The sequence below is a fragment of the Leptidea sinapis genome, chromosome 22, assembly GCF_905404315.1.
Source record: "Leptidea sinapis chromosome 22, ilLepSina1.1, whole genome shotgun sequence".
NCBI classification, from domain to species: Eukaryota; Metazoa; Arthropoda; class Insecta; order Lepidoptera; family Pieridae; genus Leptidea; species Leptidea sinapis.
Genome location: NC_066286.1, coordinates 5390863 through 5407787, shown reverse-complemented (window position 1 = coordinate 5407787; position 16925 = coordinate 5390863). Strand labels below are relative to the sequence as shown.

The following is a 16925-nucleotide window of genomic DNA, read 5'->3' as shown; positions in this document are numbered from 1 at the left end:
ATAGGTACTATAAAAACGATAAAGTTATGTAGATACAACAACAACAGTACTTATTGTAGCACGAGTGAGTCGCATGGCCTGCCACCGCAATGTATTGAATTTTTGAGTGCAAGTCTGGCGTCTGTTTAAATATATTAATTAGTAAACAATACTCAACTTTATAATGAATAGTTAAGTACTCAATTGCGGATAGCACGTCACGCTACGCACTAATCATGGCTTCGACAACGAAAGGCAACTCAAGGCATAAAGTTATGACCAATATACAGGTTGTTTAAAAATAACAACTTTAATTTTGTTTTAACATTTTTTGTATTAATCTTGTTTCTTATATTTGGATTGATTGTATTAAGTAGGCGGGGTACTAAGTATGTTGTAGTTCTCTCACCGTATACATTTCTGGTATTCACCGTTTTATAAAATTTATTTGTTTGATTGCGTGTAATGGTTTCATGATTATATTTTTGTAGAATGTTCTCATTGAACATTTGTCCCTTTAATATATTGTAGGAAAATTTACTTACAGTGTTTGAATAAATTGAACTCATCATTTTGGTTAGTTTCTTTTATGTTTTTTGAAACAATTTGCTTTAAAATTCTGTTTTGCCAGTTTTTGATCTCATTCAAATACTTTTTGTAAGTTCTACCGTACGAACTAATACCATAACTTACTATTGTATCGGCCAATGTGTCATAAATTTTATTTTATTTTATTTTTTTTTATTTGGGGAGCTTACTTATCGATTTACAAATCGGTCAAGTAAACATAATTCTAAATGCCAATTACAAGCTTCCACATATAGAAATAAATTTGCTTAGTCTAACTATAACTATAGATTTAGAATAGAAATACTTATACATATACAGATATAAAGATACACTTATGATACATTTTTTGATTTCGTAAAATCATTTGCGAACGCACTTTTTATGCTTTTTATACTACCACTAAAAAGATCAAATCGGCTATCACAATTATACATATTGAACAGTTTGGTGACGCGCAGTATGTAACTGTTTATTCTATATTGAGAATGACTGGTAGGTACGTAAAGTAAATCATGCTTTCTTAATGTTCGATTTGGAGTTCGTAACGCAATCATGCTGAGGAGTTCAGGACAATCCACCACACTTTGGGCTATTTTTACAAGAAACCTAATATCAGTGGAGTCTCTTCTAAGCTGTAGTGGTACACAGATGAAATTTCTGACAGCGCTGAGGGTATTCAACTCTAGGTGCTCTGAATTTATAACAGAGGAAACGAGTGAATTTCTTCTGAATATTTTCTATATTATTTATATATTATATGACATAACAAGGGTTCCATATTTCAGACGCGTATTCTAAGTGGGTTCGCACATAAGCACAGTAAAGAACTTTCAACGTTTTCATTTGCTTGAAGTCCTGAGATGACCTGATAACAAATCCTAATGCTTTGTATGCTTTCTCAGTAATATGATTAATATGTTCACTAAATGTTAATTTGGTATCAAAGGTAAAACCTAAATCTCTGATGGTATTAACACGAGATACATTTTGGCTTTTAATCTCATAGTGAAACTGAATGGGTTCCTGTTTGCAAGTAAAAGTTAGTAAAAAGCATTTCGCAACATTAAGGTCCAGTCTATTGAGAGCACAATATTGGTCAAGTCTCAAAATATCTTCTTGCAGATGAAAAGCATCGCTAGTGGAACCAATAAATTTAAAGACCTTCATATCGTCAGCAAAAAGTAGAAATTTAGAATGATGAAAACAAGTGTTGATGTCGTTTATAAATATTACGAATAAAAGAGGCCCCAATAAAGACCCTTGAGGTACTCCAGATGGAATTTCAACCCAGATTGATGAATACCCATTTAAAACTACTGACTGCCATCTATTGTGGACATATGACGTGAACCAACGGTAAAGATCCCCATGAATACCTAACGCAGATAGTTTAGCTAATAGCAAATTGTGGTCAATGCGATCGAAAGCTTTACTGAAGTCAGTGTATATCGTGTCAACCTGAATACCGTTATCCATAGCTTCAGTAACAAAGTCACAAAAAACGACTAGATTGGAGACTGTAGACCTACCTCTGAGAAAACCATGCTGCTGTGGAATAAATACGTGCTTAATTTTATTATATAATTGATCGAAAATGATTCGTTCAAAAACTTTCGCTAATAAGCATAGCTTAGAGATGGGTCTATAGTTTTCAACCACGTTTTTTGGACCTTTTTTGTGGATGGGGATGATATAGGCTGATTTCCACATATCAGGGACTAAGCCTTCTTTTGATGAAAGTTGGAATAGTATGCTGACTGGGACTGAAAGTTCTTTAGCGCAACTGGTTAAAAGAAGAGCAGGAATTGTATCAGGACCCGCTGAATTCTTAAGGTCTAATCGCTTCAACTCCTTGTACACCTGTGCTGCTGATATTTCAATTGAGGATATGCTGCATGGTGTGAAATCGGAGGAGGTAACAGACGGTGGCTGGGCATTAGAGGGTAAAAAAGTAGAAGAGAAATAGGTGGAGAAGAATTGGGAACTACCTTGACCCGTGTCACTAAATTGATCAGAGTAAGTCATAGTAGCCGGATATGAGGCATTACTTCTTTTACCTTTCATATAAGTCCAAAACATTTGAGGATTTTTAGTAATTAGACCTTCTATTTTGGCAATGTAATTATTATAGCAATTATACTCTACAACACGTACTCTGTCACGAAGAATTTTAAACGTATTTGAGTCCGAAACATTACCGTAGGTTTTAGTTTTCTTTAAATATTTGTATTTTTCTTTAACGATTTTAATAAGAGGAACTGTATGTACCATGGGGGATATCTAGAATCTTTAATTTTCCGTGTAGGAATAAATTTATCGCGTAAATTGTACAAGGTTGAGTAAAAATAATTAACCGCATCCTCCACTGTACCCAGGTTAAGAAGAATTTCCCAATCCATATCTGATAAATGACTACTAATTTTATCATACTCACCACGACAGTATGTGTAAATAGTTCGTTAAGGTACTTCTAGCGCGTCTAGTTCAACAAAGTGAGGCTCAATAATTAAACTAAAATGAAGCGAGTCTTCAGGTACTAGTGGGTCAGGGCAAACAAGTACAGAGACAAAGTCGTTACAAAACAAAACTCCTTCTATGCTGTTTTTATGGGCGTTAAATTGGTACAGATTACATTCATTCATTAAATCTATGAACTCCAGCCTCATTGTATTAGAATCCGCGTTACCTGATGGCTTGAAACCCATTATCTCCGTGCCACACTGTACCCACTGTATGTCACTCATATTGTAATCCCCCACTATAAGGAATTTGTCAAGGGAGTTGTTGCTGACAATATTTTTTAGATTAGCACAAAAATTATTCAATTGCTGAGCAAAAGAATTTCCTCTCTTTTGAGTACACAAATATAAAACACAAATATTTAAAGAAAGGGTTACCCGTCGTTTATTGCGCATTTTAACAGTGACCCATATATCCTTTGCGCTGGAGTTCCACTCGAAATTGTAAAAATTTGATAAATGTCTTAAAACCGCTATAGCTACACCTCCACCTTTTTTTTGACCCGTGAGCGCATAGTTATCATCGAACAATTCACTGTCAAATATACTACTCAATAATCAAGTCTCTGTCAGTAAAATAATGTCGTAGTTATTGATTGTAATATTTCGCCGGAATTCTGTGGTTTTAGTGAAGTCCTCGGCAATTTTGATAATAAATCACTAAATTAGAAATCACGTTGAAAATCTTTAATAATAACGAACTGTATTAATAAACATTTAACTCCACAATCTAGGTAAAACCAACACCAGTCATTCACAATAAACGCAACAAAATTTAAAATAATGATATAAAACAATGGTACTTAAGCCGAATAAAACCTTATTACAATTACATATAAAAGTTAAAGTTAGAATCTGTAATAAAAATGTAGGCAATTTGCAACAAAGTTGCACACAATGGGTTCGGAGTTTGTTAATAGCTCTGTCGATCAAAGAGATATTATTCATTAGTAAACAACCTGCGATTCTCAAACTTGTATGAAATATTGAAAAAATAATTATAATATAAGTAGCGTATCCAAAAATAAATGAATGCGTATTTGTAGAAAATAATTAACTAGATCAGTTTGAGTAAATCTTTTTCGGATTTGATAGCAATTACTTTCGACTCCGGGTTTTTTCGAGCAAATATCTTGGCGTTTTTTACCCAAACGAAAGCGTATTGCCGTTCGTTTTTTATATCCTTGGCCTTTTTAATAATATCTTGTTAGCAACTGTCAGGTGATCGTTTATAAAGATAAGTTTAGAAGTTTAGAAATTAAATCCAATGCCCCATATTCGTACTCGCAAAAGAAATTTCTTTAAGGCAGACTATCAAACTATAAATACTGTAGTCAAACAGGTTGAATGAAAGTCACTCTTAACACCACTGCCATGCGATGAGGCTGTAAGTGTGTTTTACATGGAAATAAACAATATCGTTGATACATACGTGCCCTTGATGAAGCCTAAATCACATAAATACCCCATTTGGTTCAGTAGAGGGTTAATACGCACTCTCAGACGAAAACAAAAGCTGTGGGGTCGTTGGAAAACCTATAAAAATCCTCGTGATTACCAAGAGTTTTCTCTGTTAAGAGCGCGAGTGAAAATGCTTCTTAAGATTTGTCATAATCGGTATATTGAATGTGTTCTGGTCAAGAAGCTATGCCACTATGGTATAAGAGGATCTGCACTCGATCTTCTGATCTCATATTTAAATAATAGGATTCAGAGGGTCGAGGTGAATGGCAGGAGATCTCTTGGGACTCCTCTCGGTATGGGGGTACCACAAGGGTCTATTCTTGGACCCTTCCTCTTCCTAATTTATATAGATGATCTACCTAACCTTGTAGAAAAAAAACACAAGGTGGTATTGTTTGCGGATGACACTTCACTTATATTCAAAGTGAAACGAAGCCAAGTTTTATATGACGAAGTAAACAATGCTCTATCTGACATCGTGTACTGGTTTAGCGCCAATAACTTATTGTTAAATAATCATAAAACCAAATATATTAAATTCATCGCGCCAAATGTCAAAAATGTAGATGCGAATATTTTATTAAATGGAGAGGTGGTAAAGCCAGTGGAATCTGCTATATTTCTTGGCATTACTCTTGATTCCAAATTGCAGTGGGGCCCCCATATTGAAGGATTGGCGAATAGGCTTAGTTCTGCAGCATATGCGGTTAAGAAAATCAGACGGTTAACTGACATAGATACGGCGAGATTAGTATACTTTAGTTATTTTCATAGTATTATGTCCTATGGTATATTGTTATGGAGCAGTGCGGCCGATATTAATACTATCTTTGTGCTGCAGAAGAGGGCTATTCGCGCGATTTATAACCTAGGTCCTTAAGAATCATTAAGAGAAAAATTTAAAGAAATAAACATTTTGACTGTTGCTTCTCAATACAGTTTTGATAATGTTTTGTATGTTCATAATCACATTGAGGAATTTTCTAGAAACTGTGACATTCATAATGTTAACACGAGGAACAAACATAAACTTGTTATGCCTACTACTCGGTTGGGTCGAGTTAGTAAGTCTTTTGTTGGGCGATGTATATGCTTCTACAATATACGGAATTTAAAAGAATTGTTAAAAAACGTTTGTGTGGGAAAGGTTATTATAGCATAAACGATTTTCTTAATGACACCACGGATTGGGATTAAAGCGAACATCCTCAGGCTCTTTTATTATTAATGTTTATTGTACTATATTACATTGTAATCCATATTTTATATAAAAAAAAAAAGCCCGCTGAGTTTCTTGCGCCCATTCTTCTCAGGTCTGAGGCAGTCTCTTTTGAATGGGTGGTAGATTTTGACGTTCAATAAGTGATTATAAATCCTATTTTTAATAAAAATTGAATTTGAATTTGAATTTGTTGAAGATTCCCTAAAAAGCAACATTAAACATTTTTGGAAATATACTTCCTCGCTAAAGCAATCTAACTCAGGGTATCCACATATCATGAAGTACGGAAATACTTTGTCTAGTGACCCAAACGCCATTGTTGAAATGTTTTCGCAGTACTTTCAATCAGTTTTCGAGCCTTCAGCAAACGAGGTTCTCTCTGATTCCAGTGCTGTTGGTGAGAATATCGTCAATGACTCGCATGTTCTAATTAGTCACGTATGCATCTCCCAGGCGGAAATAAGCAGAGAACTGCGTACACTCGACCGCAATAAAGGCCCTGGACCAGATAATATCAGTCCAATATTTCTTAAACACACACACGAGTCAATTTGTGTGCCACTAGAAATTATTTTTAACAAGTGCCTGTCAACAAGCTGTTTCCCCAGACTCTGGAAATCGGCCTACATTACACCCATTTTTAAATCTGGAGCAAGAAATGACATAGAAAACTATCGTCCCATTTCTATCCTCTCTACAATTCCCAAAGTACTAGAAAGGCTATTGCACCGTCATGTCCTCTCCAGCTTAAAAAATGTTATAATAATAATAATAATAATAATATTGACACACTTTTTACACAAATTATCTTGCCCCAAGTTAAGCATATATAGCCTGTGTTATGGGTTACAAGACAACGATATATTTAATACAATATACTTACTTAAACATACATAAATTCATATAAACATACATATAAACATACATAAATACATTTAAACATCCATGACTCGGAAACATACATCCATATTCATCATATAAATGCTTGCACCTACCGGGATTCGAACCCGGGACCTCTAGCTTAGTAGGTAGGATCGCTAACCACTCGGCTATACAGGTCGTCTATATATATATATATCTATACTATACATATTATTGATCAACAACACGGTTTTTTTGCCGGCAGATCAACTCTCACCAATCTTCTTGTATTTACCAACTTCATTTTCACTGGCTTAGATTGTAAAACACAACTAGACACTATATACACAGACTTCCAGAAGGCTTTCGACAAGGTTGACCATGTATTACTCTTACAGAAGCTTTCTTTCAATGGCATTAAAGGTAACCTCTTGAGGTGGTTTGCGGCCTATCTGCAGGACCGCATTCAGTCGGTAATTGCTAATGGATATCGTTCCTCTCCAGTTCGCGTAACATCCGGTGTACCGCAGGGCTCTATTCTTGGACCCTTGCTCTTCACTATTTTTATCAATGACATTTCTCAGTGCTTTTCACATTGTCATTATTTACTTTACGCTGACGATTTAAAGCTGTACAAAACAGTTACTTGTCCATCTGACGCTGTCCGTATTCAGGAGGATCTTAACAGACTTGATGCATACTGCACACGTAATAAACTATACTTGGCATACAAAAAGTGTAAACATATCGTGTTCACTAGAAATAAAAATATTATCACGACTCATTTTCAGCTCGGCAATCAACAGCTGACGTCAGTTTCTACCATCAAAGATCTGGGTATTCATTTAGACCGCACACTATCCCTCGGCACCCATATAGACCATATTCTAAATAGCTCTCTTCGCATGCTAGGCTTTATTACACGTGTGTCCAAGCAATTTAAGGACAAGTGTACTTACACATATCTTTATAAGTCCCTCGTGCGACCCCAACTAGAATATGCAAGCCCAATATGGAATCCTTTTTACTCGATCCACGAAAAAAGAGTCGAGACTGTTCAAAAATAGTTATTACGCACATTAAATTATCGTGTAAAAGGAAATCGAGCCCACTATAATGATTTGTTGCTTGAATACAACTTTCTTCAGCTATGTCAGCGCCGCACTATAACAGACTGTGTAACTTTAAAGAAAATCTGTACTGGTGAGCTGACATCTTCTGAGCTCCTCAGTCTCGTAGGCTTTCACGTCCCAGCCAGGTCTCTCCGCACATGCATTACTTTTGAGCTATCGTCCCCAAGAACAAACATTGGGTTTAAACAATAGTTAAACAATAGTTTTCTCGACATCGACATAGTTTCGTGCTCCCCTGCTGTGTTCAGACACAGTTTAGAATTAAAATTAAAATCGTTCTTATCGTTGCCCCAAGTTTAGTTTTAATTAATTTCATTTGTCTACATCTTTTAAATTAGTTACTTCTGTGAATGTTTGCGTTTTGTGACTGTATACCTTTGATTTTTCTTTTTGTTATTATTGTATTTGTGAAACATGTGTTAGGACGCATCTACATTTTTATTTTGTATCTCTTTCCTATATTGTTCAGTTCTTGTGATGTGTTTGTTATGTTTCCGTGTAATAATAAATAAATAAATAAATAGATATTATGAGATCCACTTAAGTCAATATCAACTGGTCGAAGTTTTCCGAACGCTCGAGCTGCCGCAATAAAGTCTTTCATGTAGCGATTTACAAAAGACACAATTATTGGTTTAGGTGCATCAGTATTCTTTGAAGGTACCATGGCAAGAAAGTTAATGTCTTTTTTGGTGATGCAGTGTAGGACCTTGGCTCCTATTTTTGTGAGTACTTCAAAAAGATTTTCACGGTCCTTCATGGGCACCCCTTTAATTTCAGCATTGTTAAGCCGCATCCATTGATCCTGTTCAATCAGCTCATGCTCCAAATGGGAAAGCTTGTCCTTTGGCTGCTTAACATTGTCTTGCGTCGACTGCTCAATCACTTGAACCTTTTCTTCCAGAGCCTTGAGTCTCTCGAAGTAAAGACCAACAAAGTCTTTTGAAATCACAAATTTCTGCCTTGATAGTACTCACTTCTGCAACAGTTTCAGATATAGTGCCGATTTTTAAATTCATAACATTTAATTTTTCCATAACCTGCTCAAGAGGAACCGGTTTGGGAGATCCGCTTCGACCAGCTTGAGAATCCAATTTAGAAGAAGTTAGGCTACAAGGTGTAATGTCGGTCAATCCGGAGCATTGAAAGTCTGATGCCAGGTAATAGTTACGTTCTGGGACGTCCTGTATACAAAGCATAAAGATGGCATCTGAATTTTATTCCTTAACAACCAGAATACAGATCTCCATAATATATCGTAGGAAAGGTCTTGATGAGATATCTTTCAGTTTGTGTTTTTAGGTCATCATCAGCCGAAAGACGTCTACTGCTAGACAAAGATCTTGACCAGATCGTCGGTTCATCTTGTCATGTCTTGGGGGCCTACCAATACTGCGTCTTCCGGTACGTGGTCGGTCGGTTTAAAGGTGGCTGGGATCAAAAGCTATTCAGGTTCAAACAATCCCACAGAATTACATTGAAAATGAAGTTTGATCACTAGAACATACAAGCAATAGACGAAGTCTTATAAAAGGAACCAATATTACTTATTAAAATTATTTTTACTTTCGAAGCTTTAGAATTCAATTATTTGTGTTTTTGGTAAATCCATTATCACCAATTGAGTTTTTTGAAATGTCCCGTCGACATGCAGCTTTCTCAGAGATAATGTAAGTATAATATTACACAATTTAAATTTGAAATCAAAATTTTATTTGTTTATTAATTCCAGAAGTAAGGGTTTACTTTAAAAATAACAAATTGTTAAGATTTGAAAGCGCGACATCTCGAGTCCTAATATGCAAATATTGGGGTTGAGCAGGTTATCAACTGTAACGTAAATAAATAAATAAATAAACGTAGATCCTGTAGATGAAGCCACAACGTGAGAGTTGAACAAGACATACAAGATTTATCATCGATACTCGAACGGTTGCGTCAATAGATAAAGTGGAAAAATTGGTTCGTAAATATTGTTTTTTTTAATTTGACTTGTGTAATTAACCCATAAGTGAGGGTTATCACTTCACTTAAAAAATAACAAATTGTAAAGTATTATATTATCAAATAAAAACAACTCTATAAAAACGATTTAATAGCAATATGTTAATTATGTAATTCCATAACATGTTTGACTTCATTGACCTCTGAACACCTTATCAAATACGTCAATCTATATAAAACCCACAATATTATCGCTCAATTAGTAATAAGCAAGCACAATGGGTAGACTTACCGCAGAGCAGTTAAAATTTTACAAAGATAATGGTTATATAGTATTAAAGAAGTTGATAAAGGGCAAGGAGTTAGAGCGATTGTCGGAGGAGTATGACAATCTGTTCCGAAGGAAAAATGAAGCGAAAACGGAAAGTTCTTGGGTGGGAAGCGACGAGAGTCACCGAGAGAGCGACAGTCCATACACAGTACGTATTTTATTGATTAATTTTGCACTGTTTGGATGTTCGTTCACCTGTGTGAACTGTGTGTGTGTCTTTTTATGAAAGAGAAGTTCCTACGTTTTCTTGCAACGCCAGAGGAATCACAGGGTCGTTGCCTGCCATTTAGAAAGGTGTACATGCTTTTTTTAAAGTGTTCATTTTATATCGTCTCGGAAACACCGCACAAGGAAGCTCCTTAAGCAAAATCGCACTGTAGATGAATGCCACAGAATCGATGGTGATGATGATATCCAAATTTGGTGCGAAAGTGAAATTCAGCGGCAGGTATTAGACTCAAAAAGTTCCGTGTGCCATATTTCGTTTTTATTGGCACTATTTTAATGAACCTGAAAATTATTATATCATTCATATACAAATCGAGTTTTCAAAAACAAATCAATCAATACTGATGCTACCGAAAATTTTCAATAAATATTGCACGAATTATGTCAAGACACTTATTACAACAAACTAACCAAAAAATATTTAGGGGTTCTAATGAATATAGTATACTATTGAACTGATTTTTTGATGAGGTTGGTAGTTACACTTCGGATTTGTCGATATCGAAGATTCCAGATGCCCTTTATGGTCACCTGTGAACACAGGAACATCTGAATCGAATGTATTTGGCTTTGGCATAATAAATTTTAATCCTATTATAATATTATAAATGTGAAAGTTTGTATGTCTGGATGTATGTTTGAACTTCTTTAACGCAAAAACTACTAAATGGATTTTGATGAAACTTTGCAATAATATAGCTTACACACCAGAATAACATATGGGCTATAATTTATAAAAATATTGTGTGAATTATCAATACATTTAAATAAAATTGGAGTGTCTGTTTGTAATATTGAAATAACCGTTTTTTACTAAATGTATATTATGAATATATATACGGTACATACACCAAAATAACATTTTTTACAATTTTTGTCTGTCTGTCTGTTTGTTCCGGCTAATCCGGCGACTTTTATTGGCAGGTAGCTGATGTAATAAGGAGTAACTTAGGCTACGTTTATTTTAGAAAAATAAAGCAATGTCCAAGAAACGGTCTAACTCTAAAAATAATTTATATGGCAAAACATAATAATTTCGGTGCCATTTTCGAACTGTTTTAATTTATTTTGCTATGTATTTAGATTCTTCATTACATTATATAGATAGTATATATAAACAATTGAAATAGCTCTTCGACGAGAATTCCTCGTGATAAATGCATTAGAACACAACAACAACCGACGATCTACGCAATGCCAAGTGATAGATCAGTCGGTCGCACAATACAGGTTCTTCAACAATTCGAGCAGCTCTGCATTGCAAGTGATGAAATGTTCCGATTGGGGCTGGGCTACTCCAGACTATTGGCAATCACTCATAATTTCCTTATAAAGTTTCTCGTACTAAGTTGCCATTATGAAGAGAGTCGTCGAAGCTGGCAGTAGTTGGAACTGGCAGAGATTCTGCGATTACTACGGTGACCGGTTGAGCGAAACAGCTGCCAGCGCTTGGGATATCAAAAGCCCTATTGAGGCGCGTAACACTTTGTAAATTCTTCCCGCCTCTGTGCCCCACGACGACAAATGGCAAAAAGATATAAGACTCACTGAAACAGACATATTTGCAACGTTCGCTGTTTCGTCGACGTTCCGGATCAGCCTAGATATCCAACGCTGCCAGTATTCCTGGTATACTTCCCTGTAATGATAGTTTTTATTTAATTTAATCATAGCATACTAAATAAAGTTATGAAATAATTTTAAATAGATATCACAGCAGCAATTTAAGCAAAACATAGATAAAGTAAAATTTTAGGATAGCTGTAAGTGTCGGTACCATGTTAAACGTTTATACAGTCTTGAAAGAATTGAAGAAAAATTTGTTATATGATGACAGGTGAAGGGTATCCACAATCTGCAGTATCATCACGCCGTGTTTGGTCGGTACCTATACAATGATGATCTGCTTGATGCCGTGGAGGATATAATTGGAACCCCCAATATTGCTTTACATCACACAAAGGCACATTATAAACCACCAGAGAAAGGAGCTTCATATCCGATGCACCAGGTAAATTTTAACTTGATTGAGATTGTTATTGAGAAACCCAGCGTCAAGTCAAAAATAATCCACTGCGAAACGATTTGTTTTTTTAATGGAAAAGAGGACAAACGAGCGTACGGCTCACCTGGTGTTAAGTGATCACCGCCGCCCACATTCTCTTGCAACACCAGAGGAATCACGGGAGCGTTGCCGGCCCTTAATGAAGGTGTACGCGCTTTTTTTTAAAGTACCCATGTCGTATCGTCCCGGAAACACCGCACAAGGAAGTTCATTCCACAGCTGATAATTTGTAATTGTCACCTTTTTGCCTTGAACTTGTTAACTTAGGAGGAGTCAAAGGCTATCGTAATTTAGACTTTGTAATTATTGGAATAACAGTATTAGTATGAAATTGCCGTTTTTGGGCGTAATGTGACGTGTAATGAAAAGGGCTGACCAGGTCAATTAAGAAAATTTATTGAAGTAGGCGTTACTTTGCGGAAATCCATAATTATCCAAATGATTTGAGTTTTCTTTAGTGTTAATTCCGCCAATATTTGTCTTTAAACAATTCGACACGTGTTTCGCCTCTACACGAGGCATCCTCAGGACGTGTTGACTTGCCAAATCTGGCACGAGACTCTCGTGCCTAGTCTAGAGGCGAAACACGTGTCGAATTGTTTAAAGACAAATATTAGCCGAATTAACACTAAAGAAAACTCGAATCATTCAGGTCAATTAATGAAACAATACCCTGTGAAACCTCATAGAAAAGTAATGTTAACTTTTTCGTGGTCATTGCATGGGTTAATACACTACAGCTTCTTCAGATCCGAGCAAGCAATAACACCAGATGTGTATTCTAGTGAACTTAGAACAATATGGGTATAAATTTTCTTATAAGGAGCAATACAAAAAATCTTCACAGATTTTTTGAGTTCAGGTCCCTAGAATTATACCGCAAAGGCTGAATTAACTTCACGTGAGGTGGCAGAAATGTATAATGAGGATAAATATATTTTACTTGACAAAAATCCCGTATAAAAATTTGCTAAGGTGCCTTTATGATGGGTAAAGATTTCTCACGAAAAGGAATAAAAAAAATTGCATAAAATTAAAAGAAATATTTATTCATCATAATTATCTATCTGTCACTTTTTCCAAAATTTTTACAAAATTGAATATTATAGTGTATATGGTTAATCAATTATATGGGGCCCCCGGGGGACGGGGGATTGATATGGCAGATACAGCTGTAGCTACGCCCCTGTAAAAAATGTTTTAAATGTTTAGCTAAAAAACGGCCCGAGTAATCAGTATCAAATAAAAACATGTCAACAGAATTTTCTGCGAACTTCTAGATATAATAATAAATACATGATAAACAGATCAAAAGATTAGGGAAAAAGCAACCTATAATTGTTTTATTACACGCGTAGATAAAATTTGGTATCGTGTTTATTATTATAATAATGATATCGCAAATATGTAGGATTATCCGTATTTCCCGTACGAGAAAGACTCGATGACAGCCGTGGTATTGTTCCTGGATGATGCTGATGTGGAGAATGGCACATTGTTCGTATGGCCCGGCTCGCACAAGCTTGGACCGCTGGAAGACTTTGGACCCAAAGAAGGAAGCAACTTCCACTATGTAGACCAGGTCTGTATTTATCAGGCTTTTCTTTTTGTTTATGGAAACGGAGAACAAACGAGCGTCAACTGGTGTTAAGTGATCACCACCGCCCATGTTCTCTTGCAAAACCAGAAGAAATACAGGAGCGTTGCTGGCCTTTAAGGAAGGTGTACGCGCTTTTATGTCATGTCTTATCGTCCCGGAGATACCGCACAAGGAAGCTCATTCCACAGCTTTGTGTACGTGAAAAAAAGCTCCTAGAAAACCGCATTCATAATAAGAAGACTTCTTTATGACAATAAGGGTAGACTAGCAGGACGTTCAGGTTCTAATTGATACACCCTGGCCATTAAAATGCAGTGCCCCTCAGAATTGCGCCATTTAGACCATACCACAATAATACTTACACATTACTGCTTCACGGCAGAAAAAGGCGCCGTAGTGGTACCCATAATCTAGCTGGCAACCATAAAATTGTAAGTATTCTATTGTTGGGTTTTTGGGTTGCTTTCAGTAAACTAGTTCTGTAGATTTTTCAAGTTAAGAAATACTTAAAAATTTACTACTGCCGACGCATTAATTCTTAAAAATTATAGCATGGTTCATGAAACAGGTATTAGTATATAATTTATTAAGTTTTTGTTTAGATTTGTGTATACATTAACGGTATAAGTTTGAGATGTCGGAAAAAAATAAGCCGTCTGAGAGTTTTCAACGAAAACGCTGTCCAAACCCTTTGAGATATAACATAATAATGTATGTTGGAATTGTGTATCTTATATAAGTCTACAGAAAAATTTGCGAGGGCATATATCTATATCTTAAGGATAGCATACTATATCCATTGTAATACCAAAAAATATTAGCAATTATAACGCGGAAATGTAATAGCTGTTTACACAAAATATACGATATTAATCCTTATCATTTTATTACTACATATTATTAAATCATTCAGAAATACGTTATTGTTTAATTTTTAACTCATTAACTTTGAATGCATATATCCCATGGCTTTGGACTACATCAATCCAAAATACTTACACCATATTTTTGAAGCTATACTTCTTTAGGCACTTTATGAAAATATGCTGAGAGTGAAATTTTAAGATACGCGCGCATCACTGTAACACAAAAGTAAGAGGGTGAAGTTGGTTTCTAAAATTTTCTGACGTTTGTGACATTAGTTTTTTTTGGTTTCTTCGTCCTTTATAAGAATAGGCAAAGGGTTCAAGCCCGTACAGCTATTATTAATTATTTGTCAAAGCCATCGTTGCAAGGTTTTTACAATATTAATTTATCTACAAACGTAGCTATTATACGTACTATCGGTGCGAATCGGTGTCCTTCCGCCGTGACCCGCTCACGCCTGTCTCCTCCTCACGACTCAAGCACACCTATAACTATGTGTGCAAGCCTATCTTGGATGTTTTCGACTCCAAAAATTACAATAATCGTAACTAGAATTAGATTTATTAATTAGATTGTATAAAAATACAGAATTATTTTGGTACTTTTTAGTACATATTATATCTATGGTTTTGGAATAGTGTTTTTGAAGTCGGTTGTTTTTTTGTTAATTTTCTTTTATTTTTTTATTTTTAGTGAATTTGAAGTACACTAACTAAGAATTTGTCTAAATATGTGTAGATATACTACATTTTTCAATGCAGCAATGAAAGTAAGCGCTTAATTGAAGAGTTCGGTTACTTTGCCATGGATTCAGTAATCAGAACCTAACCAAACTCTCACCAAACTATCTTTGAAATATATCCTTTCCAATAAAAAAAGAATCATCGAAATCGGTTGGCGCGATATTGAGTTATTCGTAAATTTATGATCCACTTTGCTATACGTATACATTGCAAATTTAAGACTTTTATGGTTTTCTCATGGATGTCATTGTCAGATCTAGACCAAATTACAATGGGACCACACGGGAAGCACCAGCTTTCAAATAAAAGAATTATCAATATCGGTTCACCCAGTCGAAAGTTTTGAGGTAACAAACATAAAAAAAACGACGAATTGAGAACCTCCTCCATTTTTGAAGTCTGTTAATAAATGAAATCCACCTTTACCTTTCTGTGTAAGAAGTTTTTTCTTAGTATGAATTTGGTGTTTTTTTTTGAGTAAAGCACAAGACAAGCTTTCCGTATAAGACAATGAACTCTGTGAGGCAATCAATAAAAAAAATCCAAAAATTCAGTGCGGCACTGAGCAACTTCGCTCGTCAGCTTGAGACATAAGATGTCACGTCTCATTTGCCCAGTAATTTCACTAGCTACGGCGCCCATTAGACCGAAACACAGTAATGCTTACACATTACTGCTTCACAGCAGAAGTAGACAAATATGTACAAAAGGTTTAGATTTTTGAGTCTTCTCAGTAACATTACATTAGATTTATTTACGGTTTGCTTACAGAAAAAATTCCCGATAGAGCGCGCTACTCCGGTGCTACTGGAGGCTGGGGATGTGGTGGTGTTCTCGTACCTGACGCTGCACGGCAGCTCACCCAACGTGTCGCGGCGGCCTCGTCGCATGTTCCTAGCGCAGTTGTATGACGCGCATGACAGGCCGGCTGGCGGGGAGCGGGGACAACCTGGCCGTGGATGGCTTCTGCGTGGCGTCAACGAAGACAGAGATGCCACCGTAGCCAACCGAGCACTCGACTGATACACTGACCTTCCTTCAAATATGTACTAGTTTAAGCTTGAAATAATAATAAATCAAACACAAATCCATATTGCATAATTTTACAAAGTCACAATTACAATTACTTAAGAATTATATCTATTTAAGTATATTCCGTGAAGAACTAATATTATCTGAAGTGGCAGTGGGCAGGGCACAGAGCTCGACGGAAAGATGGCCTTTGGGGCAGTAAGGTCCTCGAATGGCGACCATGATAGACCGACGATCTGGTCAAGATTGCCGGAATAGGTTGGATGAGGCCAGTGCAGGACCGATCGTCATGGCGATATTTTGGGGAGGCCTTTGTCCAGTCAGCGGACGTCTTCCGACTGAAATGATGATGACGAAGAATATTAAA

General features: G+C 35.9%; 1 protein-coding gene across 1 annotated transcript; it reads left to right on the top strand.

Moving 5' to 3' along the window:
- Positions 1–9950: 9950 nt before the first annotated feature.
- LOC126970952 (phytanoyl-CoA dioxygenase, peroxisomal-like) lies at positions 9951–16617 on the top strand. Its single transcript, XM_050817097.1, has 4 exons — positions 9951–10171; positions 12089–12262; positions 13728–13898; positions 16298–16617. Exons 1-4 carry the CDS (start codon positions 9971–9973, stop codon positions 16547–16549), a joined length of 798 nt encoding a protein of 265 aa, XP_050673054.1. The 5' UTR covers positions 9951–9970; the 3' UTR covers positions 16550–16617.
- The last annotated feature ends 308 nt before the right edge of the window (positions 16618–16925 follow it).